Source organism: Anser cygnoides, chromosome Z (genome assembly GCF_040182565.1).
Source record: "Anser cygnoides isolate HZ-2024a breed goose chromosome Z, Taihu_goose_T2T_genome, whole genome shotgun sequence".
Lineage (NCBI taxonomy): Eukaryota > Metazoa > Chordata > Aves > Anseriformes > Anatidae > Anser > Anser cygnoides.
The window spans coordinates 32039831-32057760 of record NC_089912.1 but is presented as its reverse complement, the minus strand read 5'-3'; the positions used below and the strand labels follow the sequence as shown (position 1 = coordinate 32057760).

At 43.2% G+C, this 17930-nt stretch overlaps 1 protein-coding gene across 3 annotated transcripts in view; it reads right to left on the bottom strand.

Moving 5' to 3' along the window:
* HOOK3 (hook microtubule tethering protein 3) overlaps positions 1-17919 on the bottom strand; it is an 87222-nt gene extending 69303 nt beyond the window's left edge. For 2 of the 3 annotated variants that reach the window (XM_066988336.1, XM_066988335.1), the window contains exons 1-2: positions 17739-17916; positions 3051-3136 (exon numbers count right to left, since the gene is read on the bottom strand). In XM_066988336.1, the coding sequence (XP_066844437.1) occupies positions 3051-3136; positions 17739-17795 (143 nt within the window). In that variant the 5' untranslated portion in view covers positions 17796-17916. Of the gene's footprint in view, positions 1-3050; positions 3137-17738 lie in introns of all 3 variants that reach the window. The other variant, XM_066988337.1, reaches the window with a different exon arrangement.
* Between the last annotated feature and the right edge of the window lie 11 nt (positions 17920-17930).

The window sequence follows — 17930 nt, the reverse complement described above, 5'->3', positions numbered from 1 at the left end:
AGCACTGAAAACAAATAGGAAGAAACAGGAAAATTATAAGGCCACAGTCTCATTGGCATCATGGGGACACAGTAGGATAGCTCACACGACCAGACTGCTGCCATGGATAGATTCAGGCTCTTTAGGAAGAACAGGTTTGGAAGGCAATGAGGGGGAGATGCCTTTAATGCGACAGAGCAGCAGGAATGCATGTGCTCTGCTTTGGGATGGACGATGAGCCAGCTGAAAGGTTATGGGTTAACATGACCAGGCAGACCACCACAGGTGATGTTGCTATACATGCTTGTTACAGGCCACCTGATCAGGATACTTAGATCATAGACAAGCTAATGAAGCATGGGATGGGTAAGTGGGAAATAAGGTGGGCTGAAAAGTGGCTGAACTGCCAGCCTCGAATGAGCATGAACCCCTGATGGAGGCCAGTCCACTAGCAGCACACCCAAGGGTCAGCCCTGTTTAACTTCTTTAATAGTGACCTAGATGACAGAACAGCGTGCAAGTTTTCAGATAACACAAGACTGGAAGGAGCATTTGACAGACCTGGGGAGTTGTGCTGCTGTTCAGAGGGAACTTGACAAACTGGAGAAATGGGCAGACAGGAACCTTATGCAGTTCAACAAAACTGAACGTGAAGTCCTGCACCTGGGGAGGAACAACCAACCCCATGCACTAGTATTTGCTGGAGGCCAACTGGATGGAAAACAGCTTTGCAGAAAGGGAGCTTGGAAGAAACCGACCTGAACACATAACAGCAGTGTGCACTTGTGGCAAAAAAGACCAAATGGCATCCTAAGCAGCAGTAGGAGGAGCACTGCCAGCAGGTTAAGGGAAGTGCTAGTCAGCTCTGGTGAGACATCTTGGTTTCAGCTGGGATAGAATTAATTTTCTCCCTACTAGTTGGTATGGTGCTCTGTTTGGGATTTAGGATGAAAATTACTTTGATAACAGCAGTGTTCTAGTTATTGCAGAGCAGTGCTTACACAAAGCCAAAGACTGCTCAGCTCCTGGTGCTGGCCTGCAAGGAGGCTGGGGGTGCACCAGGAGCTGGGAGGGGACACAGCCAGGACAGCTGGCCCAGAATGGGCAAAGGGATGTCCCACACCATGTGGTGTCATGCTGAACAAGTGGGGGGATTTGGCCCAAGGATCTGCCTTTGCTTGGTGACTAGCTAAGACATTGGTCAGCCAGTGGCAAGCAACTACGTTGTGCATTTGTTTCTTCTTTTTGTTGTTATTGCTTTTCCTTTCCCACCTTTTCCTTCTCTCCTTTTTTGTTCTTTTTCTTAATAAATTGTCCTTATGTCAACCCATAAGTTCTTGCACGTTTCAATTCTCTCCCCCATTCACACTGGGTGAGGGTGGAGGGGTGAGCAAACAGCTCTGTGGCGTTTAGCTGCCTGCCAGGCTAAACCACAATGTGAGGCCACATCCGAAGCACTGTTTCTGGGCTCACCAGTAAGAGAGACAGAGACATAGAAGGAAGCTCAGCAAAGAGCAATTAAGATGATTAAAGGACTGAAGCATCTGTCATAGGAGGTGAGGCTGAGTGAGCTGGATCTGTTTAGCCTCAAGAAGAAAAGGGTCAATGGAATCTTATCAATCCTGTATATAAATACTTGACGTATTTAAAGAAGAAGGAACCTGAACCCTCTCAGTGGCATCAGCGAACAGACAAGAGGCAGTGAAACACAGTAACTTCTATCTAAAAGTAAGGAATTTTTATTTCATTTTGTTGCTATTGCTACCATTCTCACTGTGAGGACAACCGAATACTTACACAGGTTGCACAGCGAACCTCTGGAGTCTCCATCCTTCAACACATTCAAAACCCTAACTGGACACAGTCCTGGGCAGCCTCCTCTAGCAGATTCTGCATTGAGAAGCAGGGTCGGTCTAGGCACTGCAGAGATGACTTCCAACTTTGCCTGTTCCAGACTCTTTGATGTAACCCAAGGGAGGCTCTCATTATGACAATGTCTGTCCTCCTGAACAACCGCTACGCAGATTGAGACCCTGTTTCCCAAGACATAGCCAAACCTCACTTGCTGACTGGAAGTAGAGAATAATTGTTTTCTCTTTTTGCTCCCACAAAGCCTTTGCTTTTTTTTTTTTTCTTTTCTCCATAATTAAATTATCCTTAACTCATGAGCCCTTTTTTCTCCACCATATTTTCTCCCACCCTCTCTCTTTGAGGATGGTGGAGTGAGAGAATGGTTGTGGTGGAGTTCAGTTGTCCATTAGACTGAAACCACCATAGCATCTTAACATTTGAAGGAAATAAAGCGTATCTTTTTAAAAAACAAACGAACAAAAAGTCTGTAGGACTGACATACTCAATTTGCACTATTGTCTTTGGTAAGTGCTGCTAAAGCTTCTGATGAACAATAAGAAGTTGTGTTTCTGTGAAAGTAAGTAAATCTGGATATAGACTGCTACGCTTTAGATGCTTACCTGTACTCCCCCAACACATCCTACATTACAGTGAGATGCTGAACTAATGCGTTTTATCCTGTGACCCTTACAGTTCAAGAAAACAAAACCATTATCTAGTGCAACAACTATTATTTTTTCCACTTACTCTCAAGAATGCAGTATCTTTGCAAACAACCAAATCGACAGTTTTATTCAGTTTACCACCAGTTTTATTGCTTGAAACTGACTCTAACATTACCAGTACACTGCTTTTCAAGCAATGATCATAGTCGATACGTTACCTTGCACTGGTTCCAACTTTTACCCCCCCAAAAAATTATTTTGAACTTGCAAGCTTATTTTTAACCCAATTTACTTTCCAGTAAGATTAGAATTGAATAAATACCTTCCTAAAAGAAAACTTAATATATTTTCTTTTGCCCTTAAGATAGTTATTTGAAAACTTTGGAGAAGAAGCGTATTAGTCATGTTCCAGGTTAAATTACTATCTAAACAAAGGAATAGACAGCTCCTAATGAAATACCAGCCACGTTTGAACTAAAATACATTAATATCAGTCAAATTTATACAGAAAATAAATCTGTGTGTATTTAAATAATTAGATAAATTATTTCTTACATTTTTTGAAGAACCTGGGCCATCACAACCCCACTCGTTAAATCTTCCACAGTCTGGCATGGTGCCTCGACATTAAATGTCTGGATCTGAGGGAGAACAAAAAAAGTTACGTTCTTTCACTTCAATGTCAAGAAATTTTTAAAACTAAAAAAAAAAAAGCTACCAAAGAGCAAACAGACAGAGTAAACTCAACACATTTGGTGTATATATTAAGAAGTATGAAACTTTAGGTTTAATCACAATTAAAGAAATGAACTACTGACATGGCTTATCATCTTTGTTTTTGTAAGCACAAATGCTGTAAACTTCGCTTGACAACAGGACATTCCCCAAAAGGCATTTTTCCCACAGCATTTTACTTGGACTTTCTCCCCTTTAAGTACTTCTGGAGCATATATTCAAGTACTTCCTCCCAACGAACATATGTAAGAAACTCATATTTTAAAAGTAACACCAATTACACAAAATTCTCACAGGTTCTCCACAACCACAAGACCAAATTCAGAGAGACACACATACTCCAAACTTAACTGCTCCCAAATATTCAGATAAAGGAGCAAAGCACAATGCTGCTAAGCCCTGGCAGGTCCATAGAGTACTAGCATTCTAATTATTTCAGTGCATTTAATTAACACAGTGACAGGCATTATAGTCCATATCATGAGAAGCCTCTGATCTTCAGATGGAAGCAATGATACAGAAGTGCTGTTATTCAGATGCATAAAAGGGGAATGGCAAGGCCATTATGACTGAGCTGTTTGATGACAGAATTACTTATGCCTAAAGATGAGCTAGTTTATAACAAATAGCCCCTACAGACTGTGCACTGAACACACTTACTGAGACAAATCTAATTTTGTAAGGATGCTGTGTATTATTCTAGAAGTAAGGAATTATGCAGGAGCAAGAGCAATCTCTTAACAAAAAAACCCACTCATCGATACACTTAATTTCTGTATGGTTTCTATTCTTCTGCTCCATTTACATCCATACAGCCTACAAGCTATCTGCAACCCTCCCCCCCACCACAGCAGCAGAAAATGTACAAAAATGCCAGGGAAAGCTCTTTTCTCTCTTTCTCCAATGATGTGGAAAAGACACTGCTTCAGCACAGTCTTTTCAACTGGTCTAAGTTACCTGATCACTTACTTTAAACGAACAATAATTTTTAGGGATGCAGATGCGTTTTCTGGAGGTAGTTTTGATGACATGACATTTGGAGAATATCTGCTTAGTGCTCTCTGCTGTTATTCTCCTTCCAGGGAAGCTTGGGCTTCTTAGTAGGAAGCACTACTTGCATGTGTCAGAGATCAGAAAGCCTACAAGACAGCTTGCAACTTCAGGCTACATAAACATTAGATATACCAACCATTTTTTGTGAACACATTGTACAACATTCCCACTTCAGTGGTACTTGAAATATTAATGTTGGTACAAGCCATTTCCCAATAAATGCCCTCTGAATACATATCTTACTATACACTGCAATTCACCTTATAAGAAATTGTGTATGACCTTTTTTTTTTTTGTGGAGAAAGCTCTCAAAAATCAAAAGCACAATATCCAGATTCTCATAACATCAAATAAGCACTTCAGCAACATTGCCATTTAAAATTAATTTGGAGAAGGAGCCCCTCAGCGTGTGTTCCTTTCTTCCCTTTACTCAGGAAGGAAAAAACCCTAGCATTTCATTAGGAAAAAGCAGCAATGATGTCCATGAATGGCCAAAACCAGTGAACTCTTGAAACACGTTCAGTGACCAGGCAAAGCAGCTACCTATGAAGTCATGAATGATGCACACGATCCAAGAGTACAAGAACAAAATCTACTGTGTGGCATCCAGAACAGACAAAGTAACCAGATCAAGTCAATTTATGTGTAGCTTGGTTTGAGGTTCACTAAGGAAACATTTTGTCACTTGCCCTCCAGAGAATCTAGAAGCCCTAATAGATTAACTAGACACGAGGCAAAAATCATGGTGGGTGGGCTGGAAAACAAAAACAACAACAACAACAAAATAAAAACATGAAAAACACCACAGAACAGGATGTAAAATCAAATTGCTCTTTTGCCAGAAACTTCAACTTACCTATAGTCTCTGAATTATGTCAATACTGTCAAAGGAATACAGAGCCAATTCTGTGCCAAATCCACAAATACTTTAAAACAGGAAACAATACTTTCTCTCCAGTGAAAGAGGTTGTAATGACAGTGTGGATGCTTATGCTTGAAGAAGTTCAAGATGCTATAAGGGTAAAAATTTCAAGCATAAACATGAAAACTTACTTCAAGTTTTCTATACTATTCCTTTAAATTACCATAATTTCAATCACTTAGTCTGCTGAACAATAGCCAAATGAAAAATTAACCTAAGAACTTTACTCTGTTTTTTCAAAAACAAAGTAAAATGCTATTTTCAAATAAAGAAATACTGACATTAAGGTGGTCTTCACATGTACTGCAAACGAATTCAGTTTCTTGAAATTTATTTTGCATCTTGACATATGAAATATCTCCTTGACTAAATAAGGAGTGTAGTTAAGAGACAGTACTACACTGAGCCAAGAAGGGAGGTTGCCAAGCCTATTTCTAAGACACAGAACAACAAGGTGCATAATCTCTGCAGTTTTGTAACTAATTTTTATCATCATACTTTATAAGTAAAAAAAGGTCAAAACTGTCAGCTAGGAGCAGAACGGCTCAGGCTACCAGTCTGAACTCTTGATTTCACACTCACACATGCAAGACTGGAACTGAGGACAATAATGCTTTTTATTAGATGACACAGAACAGAAAGAAAATTTTAAAATAATTTCCCAACTTAGTTCTTCACATACATTTTAATTTTGTAAGAAATGTCTTTGCTTGCATTCCATACTACAAAACCTTTATTTGGCTCTAAAAAGCCATGTGACTTTTTCATATCCTTCAGATACATGAAAGGAACAATTTCTTCCCTCCAAAACTACACAAATTTTAAACACTTGTGTCAAATTTAAACTCCTAGTCCATTCTCAGATCGTTCTACAAAAAGCTAAGGATCTCTTAAGAAACAGCAGAATCCATTTTCCAGAAGGGAGAAGAATGACAAGAATGCGGCAATGCTGAAGCGGAGTCCAACTGCAGAGAGAGAGAGTAGCAAGTAATTTTTTGTGTGCCTCTGAAGAGCTATTCAGCAATGGCTGTTGACGCACTGCCCTTCCTGTGCATTGTAACGTGCTTCCCCTGGAAGGCTTCTCTCTCACCCTGCTGGAACTGTTCCTTCTTCTCGAGTGTTTGCAATACTGCCCTTATTTCCTATTCCCCAAAGCTGTAAATTCATTCCCACTCCCTATTACGATCCTTCCCCCCCCCCCCCCCCCCCAAATCTTGTACCACTATGAGGAACCTTGACAAACTAGATGAACTAACTGGCAAGACAGATGGGGGAAAACACTGAGGGGAAAAAAACAACAACCTCCAAAAACCAAATGAACAAAACCAACCAAACAAAAAACCACCACTTGTATCACAGCTGCTGCCCCAGCAAGGCCTTCACATTTTCCATAACCCTTTTCTCTTGTTACATGGTAGTTGTTTTATTTCATTTGTTAAAATATTAATCCAGGGCACCAATTCACTAGGCCATGAGCATGTGCTGTCAATTTTTATACAAAACTGAAAAAGAGTAGCAGGTGAATGTTTCAATGCAAAGGGGTCTGTAACTGGGGAGTAATTGCTGCAGGAACTCAGGACATTGGACGATCTGAATTACAGTTCCACATTACACACACAGCTAGTGAGGATTTGTTAGCTACTAGGGATAGGAGGGAGAAACATGTTTCATGAAAAAATAATCTTATACGAAGGTCAGAGAACTGAACAAACACTCTATTCTCAAACACCCTAGCTGAAGACCAGAATAAAATTTGTGATGGGATATCCAGCACCTCATGAAGCCGGAAGAAGATGAACACCAGAAAAACAAACCAAATAGAAAGACAAAAAAGCTCTCTACCACCCTTCACTTCTCAAGGCTAGAGTTAATGAGAGACCTGTTCTTTGCACAGTCTGTCCATAGCTTGTTTTTTTATTGCTGGTACAGCTGCACAATAAATCTGTCATGTATTCTTTTGTAATAATACCTGAAATCTGTATCAGAGGTTCTTAGCTCATAGAAACGCTGGTTACCTTATATATAAAGGCAACAAAAGGTAATCCCCAGCTTCCAGATAGTTATTTTTCAGAGCAGAGTACTCTCCAACACTGCTTTAGAATCATTTATCCACTAAAAACTACGTTTTTGGAACTACCTGTGCAAGATTACAACTAGCTGCCCTATAGAGCATACATCAGTGCTCTGTCACCACAAATGAAACAAAGCACAGTTAAGATGGAAAAAGTGACTTAAATGAGCAAGAGGAAGACAAGAACCCATCTCAGTGGCATGGATGCAAATCCCTACAAGCCAGTACCAAGAGTACTTGTAAGAGGGCTGGATATTTCTCTCCTCACACATTCACCTAGTACTGTCAGTGAGATCTGCAAGTACCCCACTAAAACACATTTCACTCAGCCTCAATGCCTGGAGAAAAACAGACCATTAATACTTCTCGGGATGGTAAGCTAACTACCTGATACAGGAAGCTGTTCCTCAAATTCCAAATTCTTGTACTGACCCATACCTGTCAGAATGGGAACTGGATTCCTATCCTGTAACTTGATACAGTGCTTCAGAAGCACTTCAGCAAGGTTTCTTTCATTCGTCCATTTTTCTCCAGCCATTTGGCAGCACTGCTATCTTCTGCCATACACTACTATCTTTTCTTGCTTTCCAAGATAGCAGCAGACTGCATAAAGCAGACAAGGCTCTCAGACAAGCAGCAGTTTTATTCACAGATTTAGATCTTGGGATGTTTTTAGTGATTATGAGGTTGTTGGACTCTCCTTACTAAAATCTCAAAGATTTAATTGCAAACCAACTTTACGTTAGGCACTCAAATAGCTAAACAATGAAATGACAAGGTCTTTACAGTACTGGCTGTTGTGATTTCACACTGATGGCAAGCTCCACGACACAGCTCTCTGACTTCCCTACCTCAGATGAACAGGGGGAGAAACCATGATGAAAAGAAGCTCATGGCTTGAGATAAAGACAGGGAGATTCTTCACTAATCACTACCAGAGGAAAATCAGACTCAGCATGGGGAGGTTAATATAATTTATTGCCTATCACTAGCAGATTAGAACAGTGAGAACTAAAAGCAAACCAAAAAACACCTTCCCTCCATCCCACCCTCCTCCACCTCCTTCCCTGGGAAATGGGGGCTGCGGTCAGTCCCTGACACTTTGTCTCCACCGCTCCCTCTCGGTCACTCTCTGCCCCTGCTCCCCGTGTGGTCCCTCCCACGGGATGCCGTCCTTCCCGAACTGAGCCTGAGGGGGCTGCCCGCAGGCAGCAGCTCTTCAAGAACAGCTCCCACACGGCTCCGTACCACGGGGTCCATCCATCCCCCAGGAGCAAACTGCTCCAGCACGGGTCCCCCACGGGTGGGCGGCAGCTCCCCCCAGACCCCCTGCTCCTGCGTGGGCTCCTGTCCACGGGCTGCAGCTCCGGCCCGGGGCCTGCTCCTGCGGGGGCTCTCCATGGGCCGCAGCCTCCTCCAGGCCACATCCACCTGCTCCACCGGGGGCTCCTCCACGGGGGGCTGCAGCGTGGAGATCTGCTCCGTGTGGGACCCATGGGCTGCAGGGGGACAGCCTGCTCCACCAGGGGCCTCTCCCTGCACAGGCCTCAGGGGAACTGCTGCTGCCTGCCTGGAGCACCTCCTGCCCTCCTGCTGCACTCACCTGGGGGGCTGCAGGGCTGCTTCTCCCACACTTTCACAGTCCTCTCTCCAAGCTGCTGTTGCACAGCATTTTTTCCCCTTCCTTAAATCTGCTCTCACAAAGGCCCAACCAGCGTCTCACCCTGGCTCAGCTCTGGCCAGCAGCAGGTCCCTTTTGGAGCTGACACGGGGCAGCTGCTGGGCTCTGCTCACAGAAGCCACCCCTGCAGCCCCCTGCTAGCAAAACCTTGTCAGGTAAACCGAGTACACTGGCCAAAATGATGATTCTTCCAGGGAGATGGATATTATTTTTATTAATTCACTTATTTTATATGTACGGTTTTGGATGCCTAATACTTGAGCAAGTCAGATATCAAAGCTTTGAAAGAACTCACTCAAAATACTCCCTTCACAGCTTACATTTTACACAGAAACTGTTTTTTTGGGGGGCAGGGGGAAACAGTGCAGAAAGTAGGTGAGATACCCTGGTGGCTAAAGCTAACTTATTAAAGCACTGTGAGATGGGAGAGCCATGATATCACAAAACAGTTCTTACTGCACTATATTGACACTGACATTAAAATACTGTGAACTCAAATGTTCAAGTCTGACACATTATTAAGACACAATGAACAGAAACTCAAGTCTGAATGATGTTTGGTTTAACCATTTCAGAAACATGCACGAGAAGAAAAACTAATCTATGAACTCCCAGGGAGAAAAGGAACATATCCCTGTTTTCAGCTGAAAGCCAGATATGCTAGCAGATAAAAAAGAATACTAGAGAGCATTTGTGATGATAAAACTAAAATATAAGACCTAACACAAAGGCCTAACGTTGTACACTAAATCAACATTTTTTTGAGCTTCCACCAACTTAATCATATTTTATTTAAAAGTAATATTTACCCATTTATGCTTTTTATTATTTTCCTCAAAATACAAGCTATCAGTAAGTGCGGAACTGCCAGAACATGACCGTAACACACAGATTTATAGGATACACACATTCACACTCCACCAAGCACCAATGAACCTTATAAACTCAAAAAAAAAAGTGCCTCTTAAGACTAGAAACACCTTCTCATGGAAAAACACAAATGGCAAGGTTTATAGGAGTCCAGCCACCAGTTTCTTCTGCCAGTGTAAAGACTCACATCTGTACCACCTTTAGTTGATAAGTGATACAGCATTAACAAGCAAACACAGGAAGCACAGAATATCTTCTGTCGTTAGCACTCTGATTTACAGAAGCCTGTATGATGATGCAAGCCATAGAACAGTGGTGTGTTAAGTTTAGTGAAAGAAGGAAAATGAAACTGTTCTCTAAAAGCAGAATGCTCTGTGAACAAAAGAGAAAATTCCTGTTTTCTAAATGAAGACTGCTAGACTACTAGAGACCTGAATAACATCAGGCGAAAATGCTCAAATTGACCCCTACTAAGATAAAGCACAAGCAGCAAGGCAAAGTCCTTTAGCTTCTTGGACAATGGTTAGACAAAAGAACTTAGCATACCAGTAGTCCAGATTTATACACATTTCTAGTATTATTTAAAAAAAAAAAGATGAACATAGATGACAGCTTTCCCTTTGCAAGATACAGGGAAAGAAGAATACCTATTTAAAGCCTACAACTCCACCTTCTTGCAGCTATAATTTAAATGAGAAGTGCTGTCTCTGTTGACAAGTGGAATAAAGAGCTCTCCTCCAAAGGCACAGAGGATGAATTCAACAGTACCAAGCTGGACTGAAATATCATCTGCACAGGCTTTCTGATCAGTGTGGAAACACACAGTCTTCACAGGATCACAAGAGTGACTTAGCACCTAAAAGATGGGATTCGGAAAGAGATTGCTGTAAGTTTTCATCAAGCTAACATTTCAGACTTAACAGATTCTACAGCTGGTAACACAGATGTATAGCACACCACTAAAATTGGCATATCTTACAGTTCAAGCCTCTTCCATTTCTAGGATTTTTATTTCAGCAAACTTTTTCCTGGACTTCACGGAGAATGTTTAGGTATGCAGAACAAGTACTGTCAGAGGTTGCGCCAGTTCCATGATCCCTCAAGAAAGACCAGAGTCACTGTGGAACAAGCTGCCATCCTTCGGTGTTGTCCATACAATAAAATCAGCTAAAACACTTTGCAGTGTGGAAGTCCCATTGCTTGTTTGTTTGTTTTCCCTTGAGCACCAAAGGGGCACTAAAATTCATAAAACAACCATAATCTGTTGCAGTTAAACGTAAACATATTGGTACTCGTTTCTACCCTGAAATGAAACTATGGATACCTTGACACCGTGGCAAATAAGGTCATTCAAAGGATTGTCTTATGCAACCCCAGAACAGAAGAAAGGCCTATTTAATACTTTGCAGCTCTGGAATCAATTAAATTATTTTCCCAGATCTTCTAATGCCTCTCATGCATGGTATGGATGCACAGCTAGTATCTAGCTGAGGTGTCTAAACTTAGCCATCCCGAGAGATGTAGCTCTGAACAGTCAACAGGACTTCTACAGGACACAAAGCACTGCAAATAATCTTGCAGCTAAATGATGTGAAAAAGCCCTACCAATTTCAGGGCTGAAGCACATTATCATCAGCTTTATACTGCATCCACTTGTGCAATACTTGCTCCACTACACGCAGCACCCCAGAACCATTTCCTGCACGCCTCCACTGAAGAGCTGCCATTGCTTTACAGCCCAAGCTAGCTCATTCAAACTCCAGCTCTGTGTCCATTCAAAAGCTTTTGCCTGCCACTTGCAGGAGTGTAACGCTAGCTCCTCCGAACTTAGAGAGCTTCTCTCCCCATCAAAGCCCTCTTCTTCCTTTCCATGTTATCTTGTGTTCATTGGCATGAACGAGAAGCACCAGGGAACTCACGGGAATGCATAAGTCACATATGGCAAAGCGAGGCAGCCAGGAGAACAGCACGTGCATGCTCTGCATGGCAGAAAACCATCACCAGCAGGTTGGAAAGGAGTTAATCCCCTTCCCTGTGCGGCAGGACCCACCAGGCTGTTGGCAACAAAAGCCACAAAAAGGACACTACTATCCTCTTCCCCTCACTTCCAGCCACGCGTTCTTGCCTTAACCTTGCACTAGCGTAAGCTGTTGTATGGCCAAACTTTTTTTTGGTTGTTTTTAATTCGTGAATTGGACTTGCAAATTAAATTGCTCAAGCAACCCTGAACTTTGAAGTTGGAAGAAAACCAAAGTTGTTTAAGTCTCTCTGAAGCTGGAGGAAAACCAAAGCTGGTTAAGTCTCTCTGAACTGTCACAGTACCTCAGCTCACTCAAAAACACAGACAGCAATAAGTGCAATTGAGTCTTGGGTCCTTTTTCTTCTCTCTCCCCTGCTCCACAATTTCTGTCTGCAATTGCTCTACCAACATCGAACACATCACAGCAAAGACTTTTGACGGTCCAGGAAGAACACAGCATCAGAATATTCATATTCCAGTTCAAATGCCTTAAAACAGTCTCAGAATAAAGACAATGACAATTGTGCCAAATTCCCAATTTAAATATTCACCGATTGACTGTTTAACTATTTCAAAAAGATGGAAACAAGCTCCTCTCCTCACCTCCCACTTCAAGATTAACAAGCTAGCAGTTGTTTCCTTTGTACTGATTAAGGTTCACGGTTCTCTGCAGAAAAACCTGCTTCTTCTCCTGGCAGCATCTCACAATCCCCCTGGAAAAGTGAGGGGGCAGAACTGAAACTGAGCACATGCTGAATCACATCAAAATGCTGTTTTTTTTCGTTTTGGTTTTTTTTTTACCTTTTTTTTTTTTACTTTTTTTTTTTTTTACTTCCAGAGAACCACTGATTGTTATGAATGTGCCACCACTATACAATGGCTCTTCAGAAAGGAGTGAATTGAAAAAAAAGGCAGAATTTGTGACAAGGCCATGAAGAACCAGAACCTAACACTGATAAAAACGCACACATGAAGAATAATGTCTGCAGTTACCAAATTCTGCGTTTACCCTGTCTTCCTGTTGTTGACACATCTGAGACTGAGACGAAAAAAATAACATAGAGAATGTGTTTTATCATCTTTAATTACGATATTCACGCATTATCAGCCTTGTATCAGTTGTTCGCAGTCTCTAAGGGAAGTTGTTCTGCCCCTCCTTGACCTCTCGATGACAGGTCAAAAAATCCCTATCACCCAGCAACAGTGCTAGATACCCCAGCTCCTTCAAACACAGTAAACGATATGCTCAGAACACTGGCCCCTCAGACAACCACACCTAAAAGAGTGCAACAACAAACTCTTTGACATCTTAGTGAGAGGTCATCAAAAGAAAGAAAGGCAGCCCAACCTACTGGTCTACTGCAGCAGATAGAGGGGCTGCGATCAGCCTGTGTTCCACAAATGCTGACAAGGCAAGCTCAATGTTTTCTTCCTCTGCCCGAACAGTAACATCTTCAAAACCAACTATTTTCTGATCTGCTGTCACCACCAGAATAACCAACCGCCCCTGAACTATGATGGTTTTTCTTCAGCAGGTAAGAGATGCTGATGCAATGATATCATCAGAAGAAAATTAAACCCTACAGCTTTGTGGTCAATCACCAAGGGTTGAAAGAGAGTTTAAACAGGCTGAACTTGTTTCCAACGATCTTTGCATCCATAAGAAATCAGATGAGTACTTAAAAGCATGGATGCACAAGGATCAAGGACAGCATAGTATAAAAAAGGGATAATTGAACAGGAAGGGAAAACAGAGTTTCACTAGCAAATTCTGGCAGCTTTGATCCTCTCTGAAAAGAAGGCCTAAACAGCGTTTACCAGCAGCCTTCCTGAAGAATCAAAATCTCTGTTTCTGCACTTGTTTACATGGTGTCTAGATTTCCAACCAGCACAGGCAAATCCTTCCAGCTGGGGAAAAGGCAACAGGCAGAAGACAGAGATACACTGTACTGCGAAGATAGTTCAGCCAAAAAGGAGAAAGGTCAAAGAAGTGATACCACATAAGGGGCCAGATGTGTTTTTAAAATGCAGGAAACGAAAACAGTGGCCTTGTACAGTATTTACAAAACTCACACTTATAAGGCTTTAACATGTCTACCAGCACATAGATAGCATATCTATTTGGCCTTGAGAAGAGAAAGAAAGCAGGCAAGCTGGCAGCTTGGTGGAGGCAGCGTATGGCAAAATAATAGTTACTTACCATCATGAAGGAAAGAAAGTTCACGATACCTTTACAGCAACCTGCTACCTGTAACCACCCAACAACGACCTCTCTGGGGAGTTGTGCTGTTTATATACCAATGCTAAGTAATCTTTTCAGTATCGGACCTCAGTTCTGCGTTTAAGAAAACTTACCAGATTCCGCAGCAAAAAGCCTGTACCCATCACACTGATTTCAGCTACAGGCATGTTACAGTGCAACTGCCACATGCATGTCTGACAGCTCTTTGTGTTTTAAGACATGACTCAGTGATGCATCGGAGTGAAAAGCACTCCCAGGACCACAAAGAACGCAAAACAATCCAGGTGTTCTCACGTGGACCTGTCACAAGTTTTGACTAGAAAAGGTGGTGTGAATCTGTATTAGATACGCTGAAGCAATTTTAAAAATCACTGCAGCTTTACCTCACAGCCACATTTTTCTAGACTGCTTTGGCTGCAGCACTGCCTGGATAACTACACCACAGCGCCTAGAATAGTCTCAGAAGAGGCTTCTGGGAGATTTTTGGTAGGGTAACAGTTCTGCAATTACAGCAGGCTGCAAAAACTGCTGAAGTATAAATACCAACTTTGAGACACCAGTAGTTGGGTCCCAGTCCTTCACTCGGCTTCACCCTAGTTGCTGCTACCCTGGCTGCATTGAAGGATCATCATGGTCACCTGCTGAAATGGAAGGAAGCAAAAACTCTCCTGGCTTAAAATTCTGAACAAAAGCGATTCAGGAACACACTTGGCAAAGCTCTCAAAGAGCTAGAAGTCTGAAAATTACATGCCAAGCTAGACTGCAACACAAAAAGGGGGTGGGAGTGAAATATTAAAGAATAAACCAGAACATATTTACAGGTAAGCAGTTTGGTCTAGCTTAAAGAAACCACAACAGGAATTTCAGCCACACAAGGTGAAAGACGTGAAGGACATCCCCAGTCTTTAAAATCATAGGTTGGCAGCGGGAGGAGCAGTTTCATCTCACCTGTGTCCGTGCCAGCAAACATCCAGTTTAAGCTGAACAGGTTCTCAGACCTGTGGAAAGCCTTATCTGCTCTACTTAAAACACAGACAAACCAGTTCAAGTACTTCTGTGTGAATGTGAAGCAAGCAATCTGGGAGGTTAAACCAGTTCTTAAGAACAGACGACTTCCCTGGCACAATGGAAAAGACCGGCCATCTGAGGTACGCGTAAATGGTAATTAAGACAGATCTATTTTCCCATCTAAATGAGTGGTTTCCCAAGCATCATTATGGGACTTGGGAGAAAGGCCAGGCAAAAAAGTCATTGTTTATACAGCTAGTTTCACTGAGGGCTAAACATTTCGTCGGTTTTTCTTCCTTTTTGCAAGTTTTGCCTGTCTTGGAAGAAAGTGAAACTATATATATATATATATATGGTTTTTTTTTTAAAACAGAGCCAATTAAAATGTCACATTCATACGAAAATCCTGAAATTGCAAAAAATAACACAATCCCATACGCTCCTTTAAGAAATGCGCTTACTAATTCCAATGCTTTTTAAGAAGTATTTACTAATGTTTCTGTTCACCAAAAAGCCAGCAGTTAGTTTCTTGAACATCCCAGTATTTAATGGGGTAGAAAGGGTGGAAATGTAAAGGGATCTGCATGGACCATTACCACAGACTTCACTGGATAGATGCAGTTTCAGGGCCAAAGACAATAAACGCTAACTACTGCCCAAATATGTCATATGGCCATATGGCTGAGTAATAACTCCTATAGATGGTCAACCCCACAAGACCTTTATTTTTACCACTGTTGTGGTAAAAATGGAAAGCTTAGAGAGAAATGTCTACATTTTCAGGGCAGTTTTCTGTCCCAAGGTAATTTTGTTTTCAATGGCTTAGATTTTAAAGGAAGTGCAAATTATTTTCAAGGGTAACAATGAAGTTTTGTAATTGAGACAACTGATTTGTTAAGTGGCATTATCAAATATAGCATGGAAAAAGAAATTGCTAGCTGTTTTCACTGTTTTTTACCATAATGCAAGAAAAAAATCAATATTAACTTTTACTAATGTGGAACAGACTTTGTATCAATATACTTGTCCTCCTGGTCTCCATGGACAAGAGCTGGTGGCTCTTACTTTACTTTCTACCAAAGTAAATAATCCAGCTCCCACCGGATCTGAACACGTGCAGAAGTTGACAAGACAGGCTTTCAAAACACACACGAGCCGCTGTTTGGTACCATATTTGGTTGTACAAAGAATTCTTTTGGGGAGGAGGGAAGCAGCCGCTGCCTTGTGTCTCTGCATTTTGTGCTCTCCCTTGCCAGCTAGCCAATACCTTAGCATTACGAGATTTTAGAAGTAATTCCACCGAAATATTAACACCTAAAGATGAAATTTGAACGGCACACTTACGTAACTGCAAATCGGAATATTTTTTGTTTTAAAATCTTCTCAGACTTGACACGGATTTCTAGAGAGATGCTACGCTTCAAAAACATTCTGAAGTCTAATTATTTTGTCTAGTCTTCGACTGGATAACGGGTAGGATCAACAGTTCAAATCACCACTGACCAATACCCTACAAGAGAAAATTCATTCTCTTTGACTGAAAATTCTGCAGCAGCTCACGTGTTTCTGGCACAGTAGCCTCATGCTCAAAGGAAAGATCTGGTCTGTTGGCGACTCGGGAATCTGGGGAGTTCAGAAGGCGTTGGGAACGTGACCATTTGCTAGGCACGCATTTAAGCTTACGCTTCTCCCAGGAGCATGGCTGCTTTACTGCCAGAGCGCACCAGTGGAGTGTATCTAGAATGGCTAAAACAAAAACACAGATAAACTAGCAGCACACATCGACGGACCTTCCTCCATCGCCCCCGGTACGCCAACCTCTTTCTCCTTGCTCTGAGCCCTCCTTTGCCAGGACTCACAGACAGCCACTTCCTCGTAAATTCTACCACTAAGAGGACTTTTCGTTCCCAGCGCCTGAGAGAGCAAAGCATGGGAAGCCTGCAGCAGGATGAGGGGGCCAGCCACGGTGGAAACACAAAGGCTGGCAGGGACGTGAAGGAAGGAAACAGAGAAGGAGTTAGTTATTTCTTCCGACCCGCGTAACGCAGCGGGGCGGCCAGGGATCTGTGTGTGTACATATATATGTATATAAATATGTATATATTTGTACTATTGCCCACGACCTCAGGCTGCTGTACTTTCTGGGCCACCTGCTCACCTCTAACCACCGTATATCTCCCTTGCTCCTCTCCCTTGGGATTTCGGAGAGGAGCGTACCCTGCCGCTTCTCGGTAACTTCACGGCCGCAGCTTTGCCCAGCCGCGACCTCGCACGATTTAAAAGCCTCGGGAGGAGGCGGACACGTTTCAGCAGCCCGGCTTCACGCCGCGGGCATTTCACCCGGCGGCTCTGCCGGCGGAAGGGGAAGGAGGAGCCCCGCACAATGGCTCCGAGCCGCCACCCGCTGCGCCCGCACCACACCGGGGCGAATCCCGGGCACCCACGGTTCCCGGGGGGGGGGGGGCTGTGGGGGTGAGGCAGGGCTGCGGGGCAGGAGGCCGCGCTGGGCCCTTTGTTCCCTGCAGCGCCCCGGCGGGGACGGCAGCGGAGGAGGCGGGGGTGGGGAGGGTGGGGGGGAGGCAGCACCCGGGCGGCTCCGCCGGGGCTCGGTGCTGCGGGGCGGCGTTGCGGGGGCACTCACCCAGGTGAGGAGGCTCTCGCCCAGCTCCGCCCGCTCCAGGCTCTCCACGTTGAACATGGCGGGGCGCGGCCCGGTCGGTTTCAACGACGGCGGCGGCAGCAGCGGCCCCCTCCCTCCCTCAGCCCTCCCGCCCCGCCCTGTCCGCTCCTGTCCCGGGCCGGGCCAGGCCGCGCCGCGGCGCAGACACGTCAG